Source organism: Heterodontus francisci, chromosome 14 (assembly GCF_036365525.1).
Source record: "Heterodontus francisci isolate sHetFra1 chromosome 14, sHetFra1.hap1, whole genome shotgun sequence".
Taxonomy (NCBI): domain Eukaryota; kingdom Metazoa; phylum Chordata; class Chondrichthyes; order Heterodontiformes; family Heterodontidae; genus Heterodontus; species Heterodontus francisci.
The window spans coordinates 67,954,178-67,973,095 of NC_090384.1; the positions used below are offsets into that span (position 1 = coordinate 67,954,178).

An 18,918-nucleotide genomic window follows, 5' to 3' on the forward strand; every position below is an offset into this window, starting at 1 on the left:
ATCTTGCAATCTCTTCTGATTTATAATCTGCAGATGGTGTAAGCATACACCTCTTACTTTCTCTATCTCCCTTCTTCACAACCATACCCTTGTGCCTTTCTCCTTTCTGATACCAAGAACTGCAGCTTGGTCAGGCAGTGGTGCAGGAGTAAGAAGAGGTAGAGGGAGAAGAGACTGATGATGAAGAAACACCGTTGCTTGCTCTGACACTTGTAGCCACCAGCTCAGATACTGACACTGTGTGTACTTCAGAGGTAGGATCTGTGCGTGGTGAGAAAGTGGGCACGAGTATCTTGCAGTCAAGGGCGGGGGGAAAGTTTGCACTGGTGCCAGCACCCCGGAGGACAAGGTCACTAATTCTGCTGCAAAGGACTCCGATGAGGACGTCGATGGGGTAGTGTACAGAAAAAGACTGATGGGCATGCACAATCAAATTCTTAGTGTATTGGAAGGCCTGCCATACAGCTTGCTGTCACTGTCGAGGAGCATGGAGGAGTCAGGCTCCAACTTGGCAGAGGCTTGTAGACACCTTGGAACCCATTCATTCCAACGTGGCAGTGGTGACCAACTCCATGAGAAACCATGTGGATCTGACCATAATGCAGCATCTGATGGCTGATGTCTCAGCTTCCACTGCAGCACAAGCAGAAGCCACCCATTATCTGGAAACTCAGACTGAGGTGATGAAATCTCAGCTTGTTGTGTAAGTGCAACTTGCTGCCATGATTGCAGATATCTGTGTTCAAAGGAGCTTGCACGGTCTTTCAGCAGTCCAGCAACCTGTTCTCCATCAGATTATTAGCATTGCCGAGGTCCGGTCCGAATGGAGTGGCAGTGGTTCCATGGAGCACAAACTTGCTGTCCTCTCAGGATGACATCATTCATCTTCCCACCACTGCCACTCTGCCAGTGCCCTATCTGTGTTGCATAAACTGCTGCCACCCATGCTGAGGTAGTGCAATCCAAAGCTGGGCCTTCTAGGCCCAGAGCTGCTTGAGGTCATCCTGTAAGGCTATCTGTTGTCTTTTCCACTAAAAATCAGCAGCCTTCCACCAGCCATGCTGCAGCCACTGAGGTAGCACCTTGTAGGAAGACTAGGTTAGGCAAAGGCACCTTCAAGATGGGCACTAAGGAAATCACAAGTGTGATTAGTTGGCTCTTGCAAGGAATATTGGATGGTTTGTTAGATAAAGTTGGGTTGTAATGGTTGTTTTGTGATGCCTTTTCTCTGTCACAAGACTGAAATAAAAGCTAAGGTGTGTTACTGTTGTAGAATGGAGATCTGGGATTGTGCTCAGTGGAACCTCAGTCAGATGAGACAATCATGGCTGGAAAGGGTGTGTGTTGGCTTCCTCCTCCTTCTCTTCCTCCTGAGCTGCATGCCTATCCCCTGTTGGCAAGGGCTGTATCCTCATGATGGCTAAATTACGCAGAATCTCTTTGGCCTCCTTATCTCGAGAGACAAGAAGTAAGCGCCTGGAGGTGGTCAGTGGTGTGTGGAGCAGCGCCTGGAGTGGCTATAAAGGCCAATTCTAGAGTGACAGGCTCTTCCACAGGTGCTGTAGAAAAATTTGTTTGTCGGGGCTGTTACACAGTTGGCTCTCCCCTTGCGCTTTTGTCTTTTTTCCTGCCAACTGCTAAGTCTCTTCGACTCGCCACACTTTAGCCCCGCCTTTATGGCTGTCCGCAGAATACGGGCTAAATTACGCAGAATACAGCAGATGATAGTGTATCAGGACACACACTCTGGGGAGTACAGCAGGGCTCTTCCAGGAGTAGTCCAGGCAGTGGAACTGTTGCTTGAGCACCCCAGTGGTCTGCTGTTATGATGTTTTGTGTAGCAATATGGCTGTCATTGTATGCATGCTGGCCACATGTAGTTGGGTTGTACACCAGACTCATGAACTAGGTCGCCTAAACATCAGCCTCTGGTTTGATGTGGCTCAAATACTGAGGGAATAGCAGACTGGCATAGAATAAAGGCATCATGATTGCTGCTAGGAACCAGGCATTCACCTGCATGATATGCTGAGAACAGTTGCACACCAACTGCACATTAAGGGATTGGATGCCTTTGGGGTTGAGTTACATCTCAGCCCTTGCGGTGCACATGCACACTCTGCTTTCTTCTCCCTGGTCAGCAAGAGCACGATGTACTTCTCTCTCCTGGCATAGTGTCAGTCATCTCCTTTGTGTAACAGTAAAGGGCGAACTGGGAGATGTTACCTGCTCCAGCCAAGAAGGATCCCAAAGCAAAGAAATTCACCGCTACTGGCAGCACCATCCTTGCCCTGCTCAGGTTTCAGGTCTGCCCGCAAGAGGTGGCATATTTCAGTGAGCACCTCCTTTGTAAAACGGAGGTGATGCACACACTGTTCCTGCCTTGGGTCACAATAAGATAAATGATCCTGGGTGTATAAAGCCTCCTGCTGAGAACCCTCCTCCTCCCCTCTGCAAGCAGCTCATCCTCTTCTGTGCTACCTCTGCTCAATCTCCCTGGCATGCTGCAGGCTAAGGGGGATGGTGATTACAGTACCCATAACTGGGAGCAAGTATTCTGACTGGAACCCTTGAAATCAGAACCAAAGACTTCATGTCTCCATGACTTCATCAACTTTAAACAACTCTGAAAAGCGCCAAGCACTTCTACAAACTCGGACAGAGCCAGTACAAATTAATCAGCACCTAACCTAAGAGTGTTTGATCCCTTTAAATATCACTTGTGCGGGGTGCTTCCTGTTGCTGAACACATGTACATCTGAACGTGTTTGAGGGCGTTAGCTGGAGCGGCGAGATCAAAAATGGCAGCGCTGGCGTCAAATCAAAGTTACACAGACTGATGTCACAAACTGCCTACCTTGCATCAGATGCAAACTCCTTCGCTACTGCCCTACCCAAAATGGCATCTGGTGCTTTGCTGTGCTGGAATTGTGCACACAGATAACATTTGGAACCAAAACGGCACCTGTAGCACTGAAGCTATGGAGCTGAAATTTTGTGGCCAAAAATTTAATGGAGTTATGCAAACTGAGGTTTAGGTGGTATTATAAGTCCTGAGTGTACATTTGTCTCATTACTCTGAGATCCATCTGTTACTGCTATGCACAGACACTAACAACTAATTTCCACAAATTGTTGACATTTGTTCTCTGATCTTAATAGCTATGTAGAAATTAAACCAGTATCTGCCATCACATTGCACTGCATGATCCAGTGAACAAGTTAATGTAGCAAGAAACTTGTCTGATAAATTCACTGCCCGCAAATTTGGTATGCAAAGAAATTGTGTAAATAAGATCATTAAGCCGGTAATTCTAACATACAGGATTATTGGTTAATACTTATAACTTATTGTATTAATTGCTACATTGTCCCTTTCTGGCTGATAACTGCCAGTTGATTTACATTGAAATTTGTAGAATATCTAGGATCATCATAATTGGTCTCTGCTTGGCATTCTGTGAGCTGGATTTTGTTAGAGGTGGGGCTCCCAGCTCTGGGCTGAAAAGGCCGGGAAAAGCCCACCTCTGCCTTTCGTGCCCGCCCCCCTCCCCTCCCCTCCCCGTCCACCCCACCGGCTGATCCTCCAGTCTTTTTAAATCTAAGTTTGAGGAGCCGGATCTCCGTCCTGAGGGAATGGTGGCCATTGCTGGTACTGCAGGGGCCTAGGACCCAGGCCCAACACTGGAAACTCTGACATCAGGTAAGTGAAGTGGGGTCGCCGGGGCCAGTCTGGAAGGCTCCGGCAAGAGGAGGGTGTGGGCAGGGGAGGGTGTTGGTGCAGTCTGGGGGAGGGGAGTTCCCAGGGGGTAAAGCAGTCCTGGTGGGGTTCCTCTGTGGGCCACAGATTGCCCATGGATGAGGGATCCCCAAGCCTGCAGGAAGTGCACCTCATGTTACAAGGCAGCCCCACATCGCTGGTAAGATCCCAGTGGATGTGAGAAGAGGCCCTTAATTGGTCATTAATAAGCCACTTAATGGTCTCAGTTGGCCTCTGTACAGGAAGGCCATCGTCAGCCTACCCACTCCTGGGAAGATCGCTTGGCAATGGGCCCTCCACGCCTCGTGATACTCTGTGCCCTCTCCCCCACCGCCTCGGGACAACATAAAATCCCAACCTGTGTTACACTACCTTCTGGGTTCTCTAACCATAGCCTGATGACCTAGTGGCCTGCCTTTATGCAAGCAGTTGGCATCTATGCAGTTGCTATATTGAACGAATATTGTCTGGACAACTCACTTTTTCAAACAGTTACACAGCGTCTTTCACATCCCCCTAAGAAGGCAGATGGTACCTTAGTTTAACATTTGTCCGAACGATGGGAGTACTCGTCAGTGTCGGCATAGAATAAGAGCTCAAGTCCTTGAGTGGGGGTGAACCCACAGACCTTCTGACTCAGCCAAGCGTACTACCACTAAGCCAAGTCTGCCACTAAGGTAAACCATTATAGGATACATGTGCACATGTTGGACCTCCATATAAATTTCTTCACTTCCAGTTTTTCTTCATTTCCTGCCAATACTGACTTGTGCATGGATATAAGCCAAATGGCATTTCTAATGTGAGTTACTCAATTATAAGGGACAATGCAGCAAAATGCAAAGCTGCCCTCATCTAATTACACACATGAACCTTAAGCAAGGGTGATTGGGGTATCAATAAGGATTTACTTTAAAATGTAATTATCCCCTCTCCCAAACTCAGGGCAATTGCAGCAGCCCTGGTGCATCCTGACTGAGATCGTTGGGTCAACCCAGACCGGAATTTGACCCTGGAACCTTGCTGGCTATTTAGGTACTGCATTCTTTTACTTTTTTTTATTTTATTTTAAGATACAGCACTGAAACAGGCCCTTCGGCCCACTGAGTCTGTGCTGACCATCAACCACCCATTTATACTAATCCTACATTAATCCCATATTCCTACCACATCCCCACCTTCCCTCAATTCCCCTACCACCTACCTATACTAGGGGCAATTTATAATGGCCAATTTACCTATCAACCTGCAAGTCTTGGCTGTGGGAGGAAACCGGAGCACCCGGCGAAAACCCACGCGGTCACAGGGAGAACTTGCAAACTCCGCACAGGCAGTACCCAGAATTGAACCCAGGTCACTGGAGCTGTGAGGCTGTGGTGCTAACCACTGCGCCACTGTGCCGCCTATCTTGCAGTTACTTTACTCACTGAGCCATCAAGGAAAAATAATTTTTTTAATCTAAGATATAGAAAACAATAAAACTATTTAGGGAAGGTGGCTACTTGGTGTTTAACAAAATGTAAACCGTTTTTTTGTTGACTAACCTCCTGAAGTATATTTTGAGTTTATTTTAGAATCCCAGTAGTTTAGTGGCAGTTATGTTTCATGCCTTTCTGTGCATTTTAAATGTCTTAAAGAGTTTATCACCAACAAAATACATTTTCAATTCTGATTTCTTTGAGAGAAATTAACAAACTGTTCACAAATTTTCAATCAGAACAGTGGCAGAGAAGAGGCTAGGAGAGTTGAATTGTTTTAAAGGTCAAATTCCAAAGCTGGCATTTTTGCCATAATTATGAACAAAGTGCCTTTGGTCAGAAAATGAGCAAAGATTACTAGAGAAGTGACTTGTTGCAAAAACATTTCTAGGTTCCAGAAAATGGGGGGGGAGACAGTCTGAGAGAAACTTAGACTGATCAAAATGGTTGCGAACCAATCTAAATGTTCAGAGATGTAAGCAGATGTACACCTTCTAATAAAGAAGGAATGACTGAAATGAGGACTGTGTAGGGGCTGTTTTGATTGTGTTAGGGATAATATTAGGGCTAAACAGCTTATGATTGAATCAGCAGATTTATGAAATCCTGGATGGAAAATTTGAGCATGACTAACTATATTCATTTATTTGTTAGTTACTATGGCTACAAATTTGACCTGATACTAAAATTTAAATACTTCACACCATGGCTATTTCATAATATTGAAGCAGGATTAAGCACAAGAGCTAGTAAGATCTTTTGTACTAGTGCAACTGTCTTAAATCAAAGAACTTTTAAAAAAAAATCAAAATACATTGACATTTGTCCAACAAGTAGGAGGGTCCATTTATGGTCAAGCACCACAGATGCCAATGAGTTATCGTCTTGATGACCTAAGCAGCTAATTTTAAAAAGAAAATGTACATTTTATTACAAACAAAAAATCACATCTGCTGTACAGACTTGAAATTCGATCAGACTTGCCATTGCAGATATGGAAAGACTGCTGCATGGTGATGTTAAAGGGGACTAAATTTGCGGGTGAGAAGTAAAAAGAAAACAAATGTTTGAACTCACTCATAAATAGTGTAAACTTGAGGGAGTGTCTTTAAAGAAAAATGTAACCATTATACTAATGGTTTGCCTTGGTAATACTGTATAATAGCTTGATAGAAATGTTGTCTAACTTTATCTGTAGAGAATTCTGATCTTTGGTTACCAATATATCACTTTGTGATCACATTGTAGTTAATAGACCCGTAGTCTGAATAGCCAACTCGTTTTGTTTGAAGCAGGATGTGTACATGTAACTTATTTGTAACGGGGAGTAACACAGATTCATAAACAGGGGATACTGGATTGTGCTACCCTGCCTTCTCATGGCATTCACTAACTAACTCTGTTAAGATGATGGGTGAAGTGGGTATTTTTAGGGTAGACCTACTTTTATGCTCTTGTGATGTTTTATTATCAGTCTGTAAATAATAACTGCAGTATTCAATTCATGAGATGATGAGCATCATCTGATCTCAGTTTTTTTACTGCAGAAGGATTTGTGCTGTTATTTTGCTGACTGGACCTCGGAGTCCAGGATACATTTTCTATTGCATTGCAGTCCAAAGTCCATTGTCCTCTGTTTTGCAAGTACTGTTCTGTTCTTAGTCTGGCTTCTGAAAGAAACATTGTGATAACACAGAAGGATTATAATTTGTTAGACTCAATTCAAAGCTTGTGGTTTGTTCAAATGCCAATTGCTTGCATTTTAAAATCTTTTCTGTAGAATGTGCTGATATAGCAAACTTACAGTGGCTATTTTAAAATCCCTCATATAAAGTATGCATATTTTACTCATCTGTGTGCTCCTTGCCCTAACCAGCTTCCACAGAGAATAATATTTGAATGCAGGAATCTGCAAAAGATCTGCACTAATTGTCTTCAGACAACTGTCACCAAAAATTCATATTTACTGTTAAACCTTAGATTACAGTGAAGAATGCATGCCTTTCCCAGAAATTCTTTGAAAGAGGTCTGAATTTCTATGGTAAGTTTTGACTTGCAGTAAGAAAACTGGTTCACTTGCAATCCCTCTGCATTAAAGCTGCCTGAGATGTTAAAATAAGTAAGATTTCTGTAGTTCAGACCCAAAGTGCTAAGTGTTTTTTTTTTGTATTTTTCAACAAGGCCACATTCAAACCTTGGCAACAGTGTTGGAATTCAGTGTTCAGACACATCTCTGGAATCTGTCCATATATATGCTATTACTGTGAGACTGTGTCATATCTGTGTTATGGCTAGGGTAAGACCTTGAATTACTTCAATTAACAATTGGTCAATTTAAGTGCTTCAGTGTAGCAATGTTCTGTGGAACAGTTCAGGTCCCATTTGCGTCTAGAGCTTGTGACACCATGGGGAGTGAATAATGTTTGCACAGAATCTCATTTAGTCTGCTTCAATAAACCACAGTGAAAAAACACTGCATTGAAGTAGGCTAGGTGAAATGAAGTAGGCACAATTAAACAGAACAAGGATGGAAAACTGCAAATTTTAGGAAAAGAATTGACATTCATTTAACAATCTATAATCTTGCAGCAGATGTCAATAATAGTAAAATTCCTAGTTTTAACCTTTTACGAATTGTTTTTATGTAATGCTATTGCACACCCAAAGATGCAGTGAGCAAGTAGCTTGTGATAGGTTTTCAGAAGGTGGCATTGTGCCATTGCATTTGCATTGCTCCATGCATTCCCTGCTGTAACATGGAATTTTTAGTGCTGTTGCTCTATATGTGCGAGTTTGTGTCTCAACTGTTGTATGATATTATAATGATGAGAATGGCACATTGTTGTGCTATTTGTGGCTGTTCCACTGCCTGCAGTATTATAATTTCTGCAAAGCCGAAGCTTGCTGAAAAAGGAAAAACTGATGTACAAAGAAATGTTGCCACTCAAAATTTGAGGTTAGATTGAATGCGATCTATGTATTATTCTCATTGAATCTTTTTTTAAAAAATGGTACAGATGTTCAGGTTTCTAGCTTGGGCATATGAAATCTCCAAGGTGCAGAACATTGAGAAAAATCGGGTGGGGAGGATCACATCCCCATAAGGGAGCCAGCCAATTTCCCATCCAATCACCTAAATGGACAGAAAATTGGGCTTGTTCCTGCCTGGGGGTGTGGTCCTTCCCACCCATATTTTAATCTTTGTGCTGTGCCTAGGTGACTCAGTACCTTCAGACGCAGGAACAGGAAAATTTGTTGTATTGCATTTTAAAGAGAGATTGAAAGGCCAATTACTGGTCTCTAACCTCGATGTACTGTTCGCTTGTTGGAAATGGGTGCTTGCCGATCTCCCGATTCATTTAAACATAAGAACATAAGAAATAGGTGCAGGAGTAGGCCATTCAGCCCCTCAAGCCTGCCCCGCCATTCAATAAGATCATGGCTGATCTGCCCCAGACCTCAACTCCTCTTTCGTGCCAGCTCCTCATAGCCTCAACACCTCAATATTTCAAAAATCTATCTACCTCCTCTTTAAATACTTTCGGTGATCGAGCCTCCACAGCTCTCTGGGGTAGAGAATTCCAGACATTCACTACCCTCAGAGAGAAGAAATTCCTTCACATCTCAGTTTTAAATGAGTGTCCCTTTATTCTGTAACTATGCCCCCTAGTTCGAGATTTCCTCACTAGTGGAAATATCTTCTCAACATCTACCCTGTCAAGCCCCCTCAAAATCCTGTATGTTTCAATAAGATCACCCCTCATTCTTCTAAACTCTAATAATAAAGGCCTCACCTGTTTAGCAGTTCTTGATAAGTCAACCCCTTCATCCCAGGAATAAGCCTAGTGAATCTCTTTTGCACTGCCTCCAATGCCAGTATATCCTTTCTTAAATACAGGGACCAGAACTGTACACAGTACTCCAGGTACAGCCTCACCAACACCCTGTACAGTTGTAACAAGACTTCCCTATTTTTAAATGCTAACCCCTTAGCAATAAAGGCCAAAATTCCATTTGCTACCTTAATTGCTTGCTGCACCTGCATGCTAACTTTGTGTTTCATGCACAAGAACACCCAGATCCCTCTGTGCTGCACTTTTTTTTGGAGTCTCTCTCCATTTAAATAATCTGCCTTTTTAATTCTTCCTACCAAAGTGCATGACCTCACACTTTCCTACATTAAACTCCATCTGCCAAGTTTTGCCCACTCACTTAACCTATTTATAATCCCCTTGCAGATTCCTTATCTCCTCATCACAACATGCCCTCCCACCTATTTTTGTATCTTCAGCAAATTTGGATATATTACACTCTTACCTCTCCTCCAAGTCATTAATATAGATAGTAAATAATTGAGGCCCAAGGATTCACTGGTTACATTTTCCAACCTGAAAAAGACCGATTAATCCCGACTCTTTGTCTTCTGTGTGTTAACCAATCCGTAATCTATGCTAATACATTACTCCCAATACCGTGAGCTCCTATCTAGTGCAATGATCTTTTATATGGCACCTTGTCGAATGCCTTCTGGAAATCCAAATACACTACTTCTACCGGTTGCCCTTTATCAACTCTGCTTGTTATATCCTCAAAGAACTCTAGCAAATTTGTCAAACATGATTTCCCTTTCACAAAACTATGTTGCCTCTGTTTGCGTTAAACATTTCCAAATGTCCTACTATTTCTTCCTTAATAATGGACTCTAGCATTTTCCCAACGACTGATGTTAGGCTGACTGGACTATAGCTTCCTGCTTTTTGTCTCCCTCGCTTTTTGAACAGGGGCGTCACATTAGCGGTTTTCCAATCTGCTGGGACCCTCCCGGAATCCAGTGAGTTCTGGAATATTTCAACCAATGCCTCCACTATCTCTAGCCACTTTCTTTAAAACCCTTGGATATAGGCCATCAGGTCCTTGCAACTTGTCTGCCTTTAGTCCCATTAGTTTGTCAAATACTTTGTCCCTCATGATAGAGACTGTTACAAGATCTTTCCTCCCATTAGCTCCTTGCTTATCTGATATCTGTGGGATGTTTGTAGTGTCCTCCACTGTGAAGACCGAGGCAAAATATTGGTTTAAATTATCTGCCATTTCGCTGTTCCCTGTTATCAATTCTCCAGTCGCATCCTCCAAGGGATCATCCAATTTTAAAGGCAGAATTGATTGTTTTTTGGACCTGCCACGTAGATGTTCCTGAATTTTTTGCTGAATTTTTGCAATACAAGGGTCCCTTTGTATAGACCTCCATCCTCCGCATTGTTGCTGTCACAGGCTGTCAACCTCAGCTTCAACCACAGTGCTCAGTGTTAGCATTCAATAGTTCGTGCCAATGGCTATCATGGATTTGGAACAGAGAATACAGGCAGAGGCAAGCAAATGCTTGCACCTCAGGCATCTGGTGCCCATTTACATTTGGCCCAGGAGCTCTGTATTTAGATACTGATACATCAGCTGCCTTCTGTACTCCACAAGAGACATGGGCAGGAATTTTACACCACCCCAGCAAGCCGGATGGTGGCGGTGGGGTGTTGTAAAATTGAGTGGGAGGCTTCAGGAGGCCTTCCCAACCTGCTCACGCCTCTGCCCCACTTTACCTGGGGGGGGGGGGGGGGGGGGGGGGGGCGAAAAATGGGGCGCCTGCCCCAGGCCAATCAAGGCCCTTAAGTGGCCACTTAAGGGCCTTCGCCCACCTCCACGAGGATTTTACACCACACAACAGCAAGCGAATGTCCTGGAGATGTGAAAGGCCGCCTGGTGAAACTTGGAAGCCTCTCAGTGCACCGGTGGGGTGGGGTGAGCGGAGAGGACCCTGACGATCGGATTGAGGGCCGCCCCCTAGTACCCAAGACACCACCCCCCCCCCCCCCCTCCCCCACCACCAAAAGACCACCCTTGCCTCGTTGGGGCCTGACCAATTACCCCGGTGAGGCAAACCAAACATGCCTGCAGTCCTGGCTCCATGCCCTCAGTTGGGCTGCAGTCCCAGCAGTGCCCACTGCTCCCAGTGGTGCTGCTGGGCCTAAGCTGCTGACCCTATGATCGACCTGCAGCTCAATGGGACGGGATTTCCTCCCTCAAGCAGGTGGCAGCCCCGTCTCGGAACAGTTAAAGCCCGGGTAAAATGTGGGATGGATCCCTGTAGGCGGAAGCAGGTTCGCCACCAAATTTTACGCCGGTGACCAGCTCCTGTCCGCCCTAAGTAAAATCCAGCCCGTGGTGACAGAGCTGTGCTGTCTACTGGATCCTGATTGGCAGACAAGATAGATAGCCCTGCCCATTGCAGTGAAAGCTATTACCGGATTGAACTTCTATTATACAGGATCCTTACAAGTCACCAGTGGCGAGTTTGCTACGTCAATCAGACTTTGGTCCACCGATGCGTTGAGCAAGTAACAGAAACCTTGTTTGTCAGAGATAATACTTTTGTTTCCCATGGAAAGAAGGTCACAGTATTAGAGGATTCATTACTTTTTACCATGTGTCTGGCTTTCCTAAAGTCCAGGGATTTCATCGGCATAATGTAGCCATCAAAGTCTTTACCCACTCTGTGGCCTCCATCCAGTAATTTGGTGGGTGAAGCATTGAAAGTTGGCATGTCTGTCACTAGTGTGATCATTTTGAGCAGCATTCTTTAAAACCATACAAAACTGATGCTTTCAGCATTAGATATGACATGATCTGCACCTCAATGGCAAGCCTACCAAAGGTGTGAAAGATTTATTACAGATCGTGCAAGTAGTTTGAGAATCCATAGGCATTTGCAGGCAAAAGATGCCACAGTTGGATGAGACAAAGGGTGACTTTCCTTTCAAAACCCACACTTTACAGATGTGATGGGCAGGATTTTCCCCACATGCTTCGGGACTCCAACGTTGGGGTCAAATGGAGGTCAGAAGCTCGCACTGTTGGTGGTGGTGGGGTGGGGGGTGGCGGGAACGGTCACTCGGCAATGAATTTTCCTGAATTGGACAGTTAGTGGCCAGATGGCAGGCTTGCCATTCAGTTGAGTACAACGGGCAGGCTGTCTAAGTGGGAAGCCCTCCAGCACCATAGAAGTTGCAGGCTGCCTTTTCAAGCGAGAGAGAGAGGGCACCTCCATTTTGAGATGCCCTCTCTCTAATCTTTTAAACTTTAAAGTAAAGAAAAATGCCCTTAACCGCTGGGCCACCATTATGATGAGTCAAACTCTCCACAGGGCAGCCTGCGGCTATAGCTGAAGCCAGGCAGGCGGGTAGGGCCTCAAAAGCCTGCCTGGGACACTGGTTCCCAGTCTGCCTCCAGGAGGCCAACTCGAGGCAGCTGACCTGTTACCCCAATGTCTCCAGGAATCTGGAGGCCTTCTGGAAAATTCCATTCGGCCTCTGACAATAGGCCTTAATTGGCCTTCAGGTAGCTCACTTGGCTTGCGGGTGGGTAACCCTGCTGTCTCTGATCCTGCCTCCAGGAAAATGGCAAACCGGTACACTGGTCGGTAACGCGGATTTTCGCCCTCGCCTACCTCAGTGCTCACCTCCATCGGGAGCTAAAAATCCTCCCAGAGGGCCAATGCTTTCTAGCCATGTTGTTGATATGGCTGCATGCTGTCTGCTCATTCCATGCATCGTGAATAGGCATACTTCAGAAAACCATACCTTGATCTTTTTCCTCAGACTGGAGAACTGATTTTCGTTTGTTTTTCCCCTCAACCTATGGACATGGAAACTGCAATTTACATGGTTGGCCATCTCTTGCCTTGCTGGTTGTACATTGACTTAGGTGGGAGAATTCCTCTCGGCCCTAAAAATGGGCAACTTCTGCTTCACTCCCATCCCTCCTTAGCTCAACTAGACTTTCTTCAGTGAAAGGGCTGTTCTTCCACTGGATCCGGATTTATGCCGAGTCAGTTAGGCTCCACACAAAATGGCCAGCAATCCTTTAAGAACTTCTGGACACTTTTTTTTTTCCTTCTTTTCACATACCAGGGTAATGCACAGGGAGCACTGAAAATGCTTAAATTGAATCATCTTGCCTAATGCCCTGAGATCTGCACATCAGTCTAGAGCATGGGAACACATCCAAAAGCCACAATCATGGATGCTTTTACCTCAAATTAAGGAATCGGCTCTGAGACGTTTTTTCAGATCCAAGCTATCTTATTGAGAAAAGGAATATGACTGATAACTACAGGTCACATTCTGTAATATGCTTGTTTGTGAAATACCACCTAGAAGGACAGGGCCAACAGATGCATGGGAACACCACTACCTGCAAGTTCCCCTCCAATCCACACACCATCCTGAGTTGGAAGTATATCGCCGTTCCTTCACTGTCGCTGGGTCAAAATCATGGAACTCCCTTCCTAACACACTGTGGGTGTACCGATACCACATGGACTGACTCACCACTGCCTTCTCTGGTAATTAGGGATGTGGAATAAATGCTGCCCTAGACAGCAATGTGCACATCCTGTGAAAGAATTAAAAAAAAAAATACTGTTGGCTTCAAACCATTGCTGAATGTCACGTTGATCTATTGGAAAATTATTTAAAAGAGTGCAGTTCAGTGTGCAACTGTGTTCATGCATGTGCATGTTGTAACACTTTGCTAGAAGGCATTTGCACTTTTTAAAAAAAAATTTTGAAGCAAATTGTCAGGAAGACCCGCCACCCCCCCCCCCCCCCCCCCCCCCACCCGCCCAGCTGCCAAGACTGAGGCACACCTTATTTCGCCACATGAACAAAAACTTGAAATTGCAAGCCCTGACTGGAAGGACATTTGCATAGTACCAGACAATGTTGAAGAGACTCTTCCATATAAGGAGCTAGTCACATGAGTAGCCTGCTGGGCAACCTGAGTTTTTTTTTAAATTTGAACTCAATAAAAGGATTTGAACTCAGACAAAACTGTGTGCTCATGGAGTAAAGATCTCTCCTAGGACTGAGAACATCTCCTCTCCTGTCTGCCTGCCTCCATCACTTCCCACGGAACTGAATCTTGTGAAAACACGTGAAACTCAAAGAGAAATGTTTACTAAGTGAACAAGGTTTTAAGAAGACTACTAGGCCCCAACGAAACGTAAGACCATATCTTCAATCAAGGACTACAGCGAGCTTGAGAAACAGTAACAAGATATTGCCTCAAACTGTTCTACCTATCTTTTTTCTTCTCTTTTCTGTCCCTATCTGCATGTTTATATCACGTGTGCATGCTAGCATGGGCACGTCGTATATCCATAGGTGTGAATCGTATTAGAGTTCAAGTGTAAGGTTTACTAAATTTCATCTTTCTGCTTTAAACCAAAGACAGCCTGTTTGTGCTCAATTCTTTGCCATATAATTGGAAAGTTGTAAACAAGAATTCACAAAAGGGGAGCTCAAAACAGTGTTTAAAATTAAACCCTGTTACGTTAGGACTAGGTGAAGACAGCAAAAGACCCCTAGACACATTGCTCACCTGGTCGTAACAAGATGTATCATTTGTATTTGTGAATAGCTTAAAATCAGATCACTGGAGCTGCATTAAACATATTGCACCTCCTAAGTGAATGGGTTTTGAGTGACTTAAAATTTCGTCCATTGATGTCATAGTTCCAGAAATTTTAATGACATACAAAGTTTAAGTTGAATAAAATGACACATGTTATGACTTAAATGTAGTTCTGATTGATAATGTTTGTGAACTTGAATTGTGGGGAATAGAAATGCTTTTGCATTGATGTAGCAGCAACATTACAAAGACTGATGACTCCTATTAAGAAAATGCCATTCAGCCCAGCCTAGCTAATTCTGTTACCACCTTAGTTTAGCATCGAGACAATCATGTTGGAGAAAACAGGCAGGGACCTACAAAAGGAGTTATAATATCTGTAAATGGGCAACATAATGGTAGACTAAATGCGGTTTTTGCTGAACTTGCAGCAATATCACAGCAGCAGAGAAGCAGTAGCTCGGAGGAAATTCCCAGCAGTGTTATTATAAATATAGTATTGTTAATGAGTTATATATTTTTATTTGGAATTGTATCTGAAATCCACCTTGATGTCTATGGCTTTAAATTTATGTTTTCAGCAATTTTATGTAGGTATCAAATTTCCCTTTTGGCTATTAACTGAGCATTAACCCATTTAAGCTGTTGTACAATTTCATCCCTTATATTAATTTGCAAGACAATTTCAATAAAATCCTAATATTTTTGGTGCACCCAGTCATTGCACACTATTTAATGCTGGCTGAAACTTTAACATCTGTTCATAATCTCCTCTTAAAGGCCATTAAGAAAAATGAGAATATCCAAGATACTCTTGACTGATCTCTGTGGGATTCTGCTTATCAGAAATTGCCAATTTCAATACTATTATTGATAATTACTGTCTGGTTTCTGTTAAACCTACCTCTTATTCATTTTGCTAATTTCTTCTATGTCTTGAGATTTTATTTGAGTTTTTATAATTTTTTTTTTATTGGCGACCTTGTGAAAAAATGTCCATTATATAATGGCTGCTTCATTAATTATTACTTTCCCAACCTGGATAATTGATAAACATGACTCCATTTTCATAGACTTACATTGGCTTCCATTTCTTCTGATGTATGTAAGTGTAAGCAAGGAGGGTTCCAGCTTACAAGAAAAGCTGTTTTGGTCATCCATGTGTCTGATGTTTGAGTCTTCAAATCAAACTATTGAGTAATTCATGCAAATAGAGTTTCTGTTTGGTTGATATGTTGTGCAGACTTTGTCATTCTAGGGAAGTTCCCTAGTAAACTAAAATTGAGCACAGGTTAACAAATGCCAAAGTTTAGGAGTCACCAAATGTGTGCATAAATATTGTTGGAGTTTAACTAGCTAAAAACATGTATTCGAACTGTGGAGTATTGGTAAACCTCCTGCTACTTGTCCAGTTAGGATTACTCTATATGTGAAATATTCCAATGTTTCATCATTGGTCTATTTATCACGTACTATCAATGAGCCAAGCTCATCAATAGCAATGCGTTGGAATACTGAGGACCTGCCTGGCTTGGGTATTAGATTGACAAGTCAGACCGAGACCATCAACTTGGTCCCAATTGCCCATCGCCAATCATGTCACCTTGGAGTCAGTTTGACTTTGTAAGAGTAGCTTTCCCCCTCGAAGGACATTCATCATTCAGAGAACTTGAAATAATCAGTGGTAATGACCTGGTGATGTGGTAGGACAGGCTGTTCTTAAAATTGGGATCAAATAGTGTTCAGTTACTGAAAGAGGTCGTACCCTGCAATTCCAACCCCTGTTTTATTCATCTTGCTGAGTATAAAGGTTCCCAAATTTAGTTTTAGGTTAATTTTTTAAATAAGAGAATGAAGACTTTAATTAGATACACAACTCATTGCAGAATATCTGATACCTAATGTACAAGTTTTTTTTGGTAAGAAAATCATAAATTATGTGACGGTCATTTGTCTTTTTCACATAGGGAGCCGAAGCCATGGTGTTGGAAAGTGTTATGTTTGCTATCTTGGCAGAACGATCACTTGGTCCGAAGCTATATGGAATCTTTCCTCAGGGTCGTTTGGAACAGTTCATTGCAGTAAGTCTGATTATCTCTGGCAGTGTTAATCATTGATTGTGTTCTGTTGCCTTTGAGCTTTCACTAGGCAACTGCTGCTTGTGGAAAATGAAAGACGTGGGAAAAAATATTTTTGGCAACCAGCCATTATTTGTGTGCTGTTAGTGTTGCTATTATTAGATGTTTCACAGTAAAAATTCTGCATCTCTTCCAAAAGAACAATCTTAAATGAGCACATTTAAACAAAAAAACTCTAATTTAAAAAAAAAAGCAGCTACTACAGTTGCATTTTATGAAGGTAGTAACACCTGGCTGCACAAAGGATGAAATTCCACCCCCTACCCCCAAAATGGAAATTGATTCCCAATCTGGAAGTAAGAAAATTGTCTTTTGTGCCAAACTACGGAGCGGTATGATGACTGAATATATGTTAGAAAATGCTTGAAAATAATTTGTAGTCAACAAGATATTTAGGTATTTACTGAGTTAAATTTCATGAGACTTGAACAAGAACCTCACTTCAGTTAGACCTCCTTTAGAATTTCATGCGTTTGTAAGTATGCTGCAAGTGTTACCAAATAGCGACATTATTTAGGAAGGATTATATTCTCCTGTGTTTGTATATCCCTTATTACCAATTTGGTAACCAACAAATTGATTGCAGACAATATCTAATAACATTTGTCAGACAGTGTATAATAACGAGCATCTATCTGTGCCAGAAGTATCAAATGTTTAAATGAATGTGCAGAAATGGTAAAGATACTTGCCCTTTTCTTCAGGTTTGAGATTGCACTTCCCTGTATTTTATCCTCAATGTACATAGAAGTAGTGACTAATGTTAAGTTATAAAAAGCATTTGGCATTTAAATGTATGGAAAGGTGTGAATTTGAAAATGTAAGAAGGGCATTCAGACAGTACGCTGGCAGTTTGCATAGATAGGGATTTATTGTTTATAAATGATGCATACTGGAGTAAAACAACAGCTAGAATTCAGCATATTATATGTATTTGACTTATTACATGAATATTGTATCACTACTTTAGAGTCGGAAATTGGAGACCAGAGAATTGGCTATTCCAAGTATTTCAGCAGAAATAGCAAAAAAGATGGCTACATTCCATAGAATGACGATGCCATTTAACAAAGAGCCAACGTGGTTGTTTTGTACAATGGAGAAGTGAGTACTTAACTGGCATATTTAACTTGGGTATAACCTATACAAAATATGAGTATTATCTTCAACTTGACTGTGGTTTATGGGCAAAGAAATTACATATTTGATGGAAGATTTGGATTAGTTCGTAGTTAAGATTGTATGTGTATAAATTCTGTGATTTTAAAGTAGAAAGTAACTCTGTAATTTCAGTCCCCACCACTTCCACTACATGGTTATGACCAACAATAATCATTTCTTTCGCCATATTTCAAAGGCACTGTTATTTTCATGTTAAAGTGCACTTACTTAATCTTCTGTACCTACCATTTAATGGCTCTGATCATTGCATTTTGAAAGGAATAAATTAACTTTGAAAACACTGACAGATTTCCTTGTCACTTGAAACCCTCTTAAAACACTGATATTTCAGTGTCAATACCACTAAGGGAGGGGAGAGGGAATTAAAGAAATCAAAAGAAACTTACTTATTTTGCAGAAATAACAATGAGTTGCTAAGTCACAATAACCATCTGTACTTGCACTTGCGATAAAAAGAACATTTTGACTGCATGAATCAGTTAATTCTTGAAGTCGCGTATCTTTCTTATACTGTGAACTAGATCAAAATACCAGTCATCTATTCATTCAAATTGCAAGATGTGTTGAACACCCAAAATAGATATTTTTTGTCATGAGCAGGTTTATTTGTTTTTATTTCATTTTATGTTTTGCTGAATTAAGTACTTTGGGCACTCACCCACTAAAACCATGTGTATGTATCTCCTCTATATAAGCTGAGAAATTACCATCCACCACTTTAAGTGGGCAAATTGGGCTAACACCTTCACGTCTGCAATAAGTGGTTGAGAATATATTGCCATTGACATTTGTGGAAATGTGCATAAGTTGCATCCTTGGTTTGTCAGTCATAAAAGCATCTTTAAGTTATGGCTTAGACATTAGATTTTATAGTACTTACCTCCAGAGTTACTTT

The 18,918-nt window shown here is 42.4% G+C and overlaps 1 protein-coding gene across 4 annotated transcripts in view; it reads left to right on the top strand.

The window, feature by feature from the left end:
• The window catches only part of chka (choline kinase alpha), a 67,833-nt gene that overhangs the window by 26,829 nt on the left and 22,086 nt on the right, over positions 1-18,918 (top strand). For all 4 annotated transcript variants that reach the window (XM_068046399.1, XM_068046400.1, XM_068046402.1 and 1 more), the window contains 2 exons: positions 16,671-16,784; positions 17,812-17,945. In XM_068046399.1, coding sequence (XP_067902500.1) covers positions 16,671-16,784; positions 17,812-17,945 — 248 coding nt within the window. The remainder of the gene's footprint in view (positions 1-16,670; positions 16,785-17,811; positions 17,946-18,918) is intronic.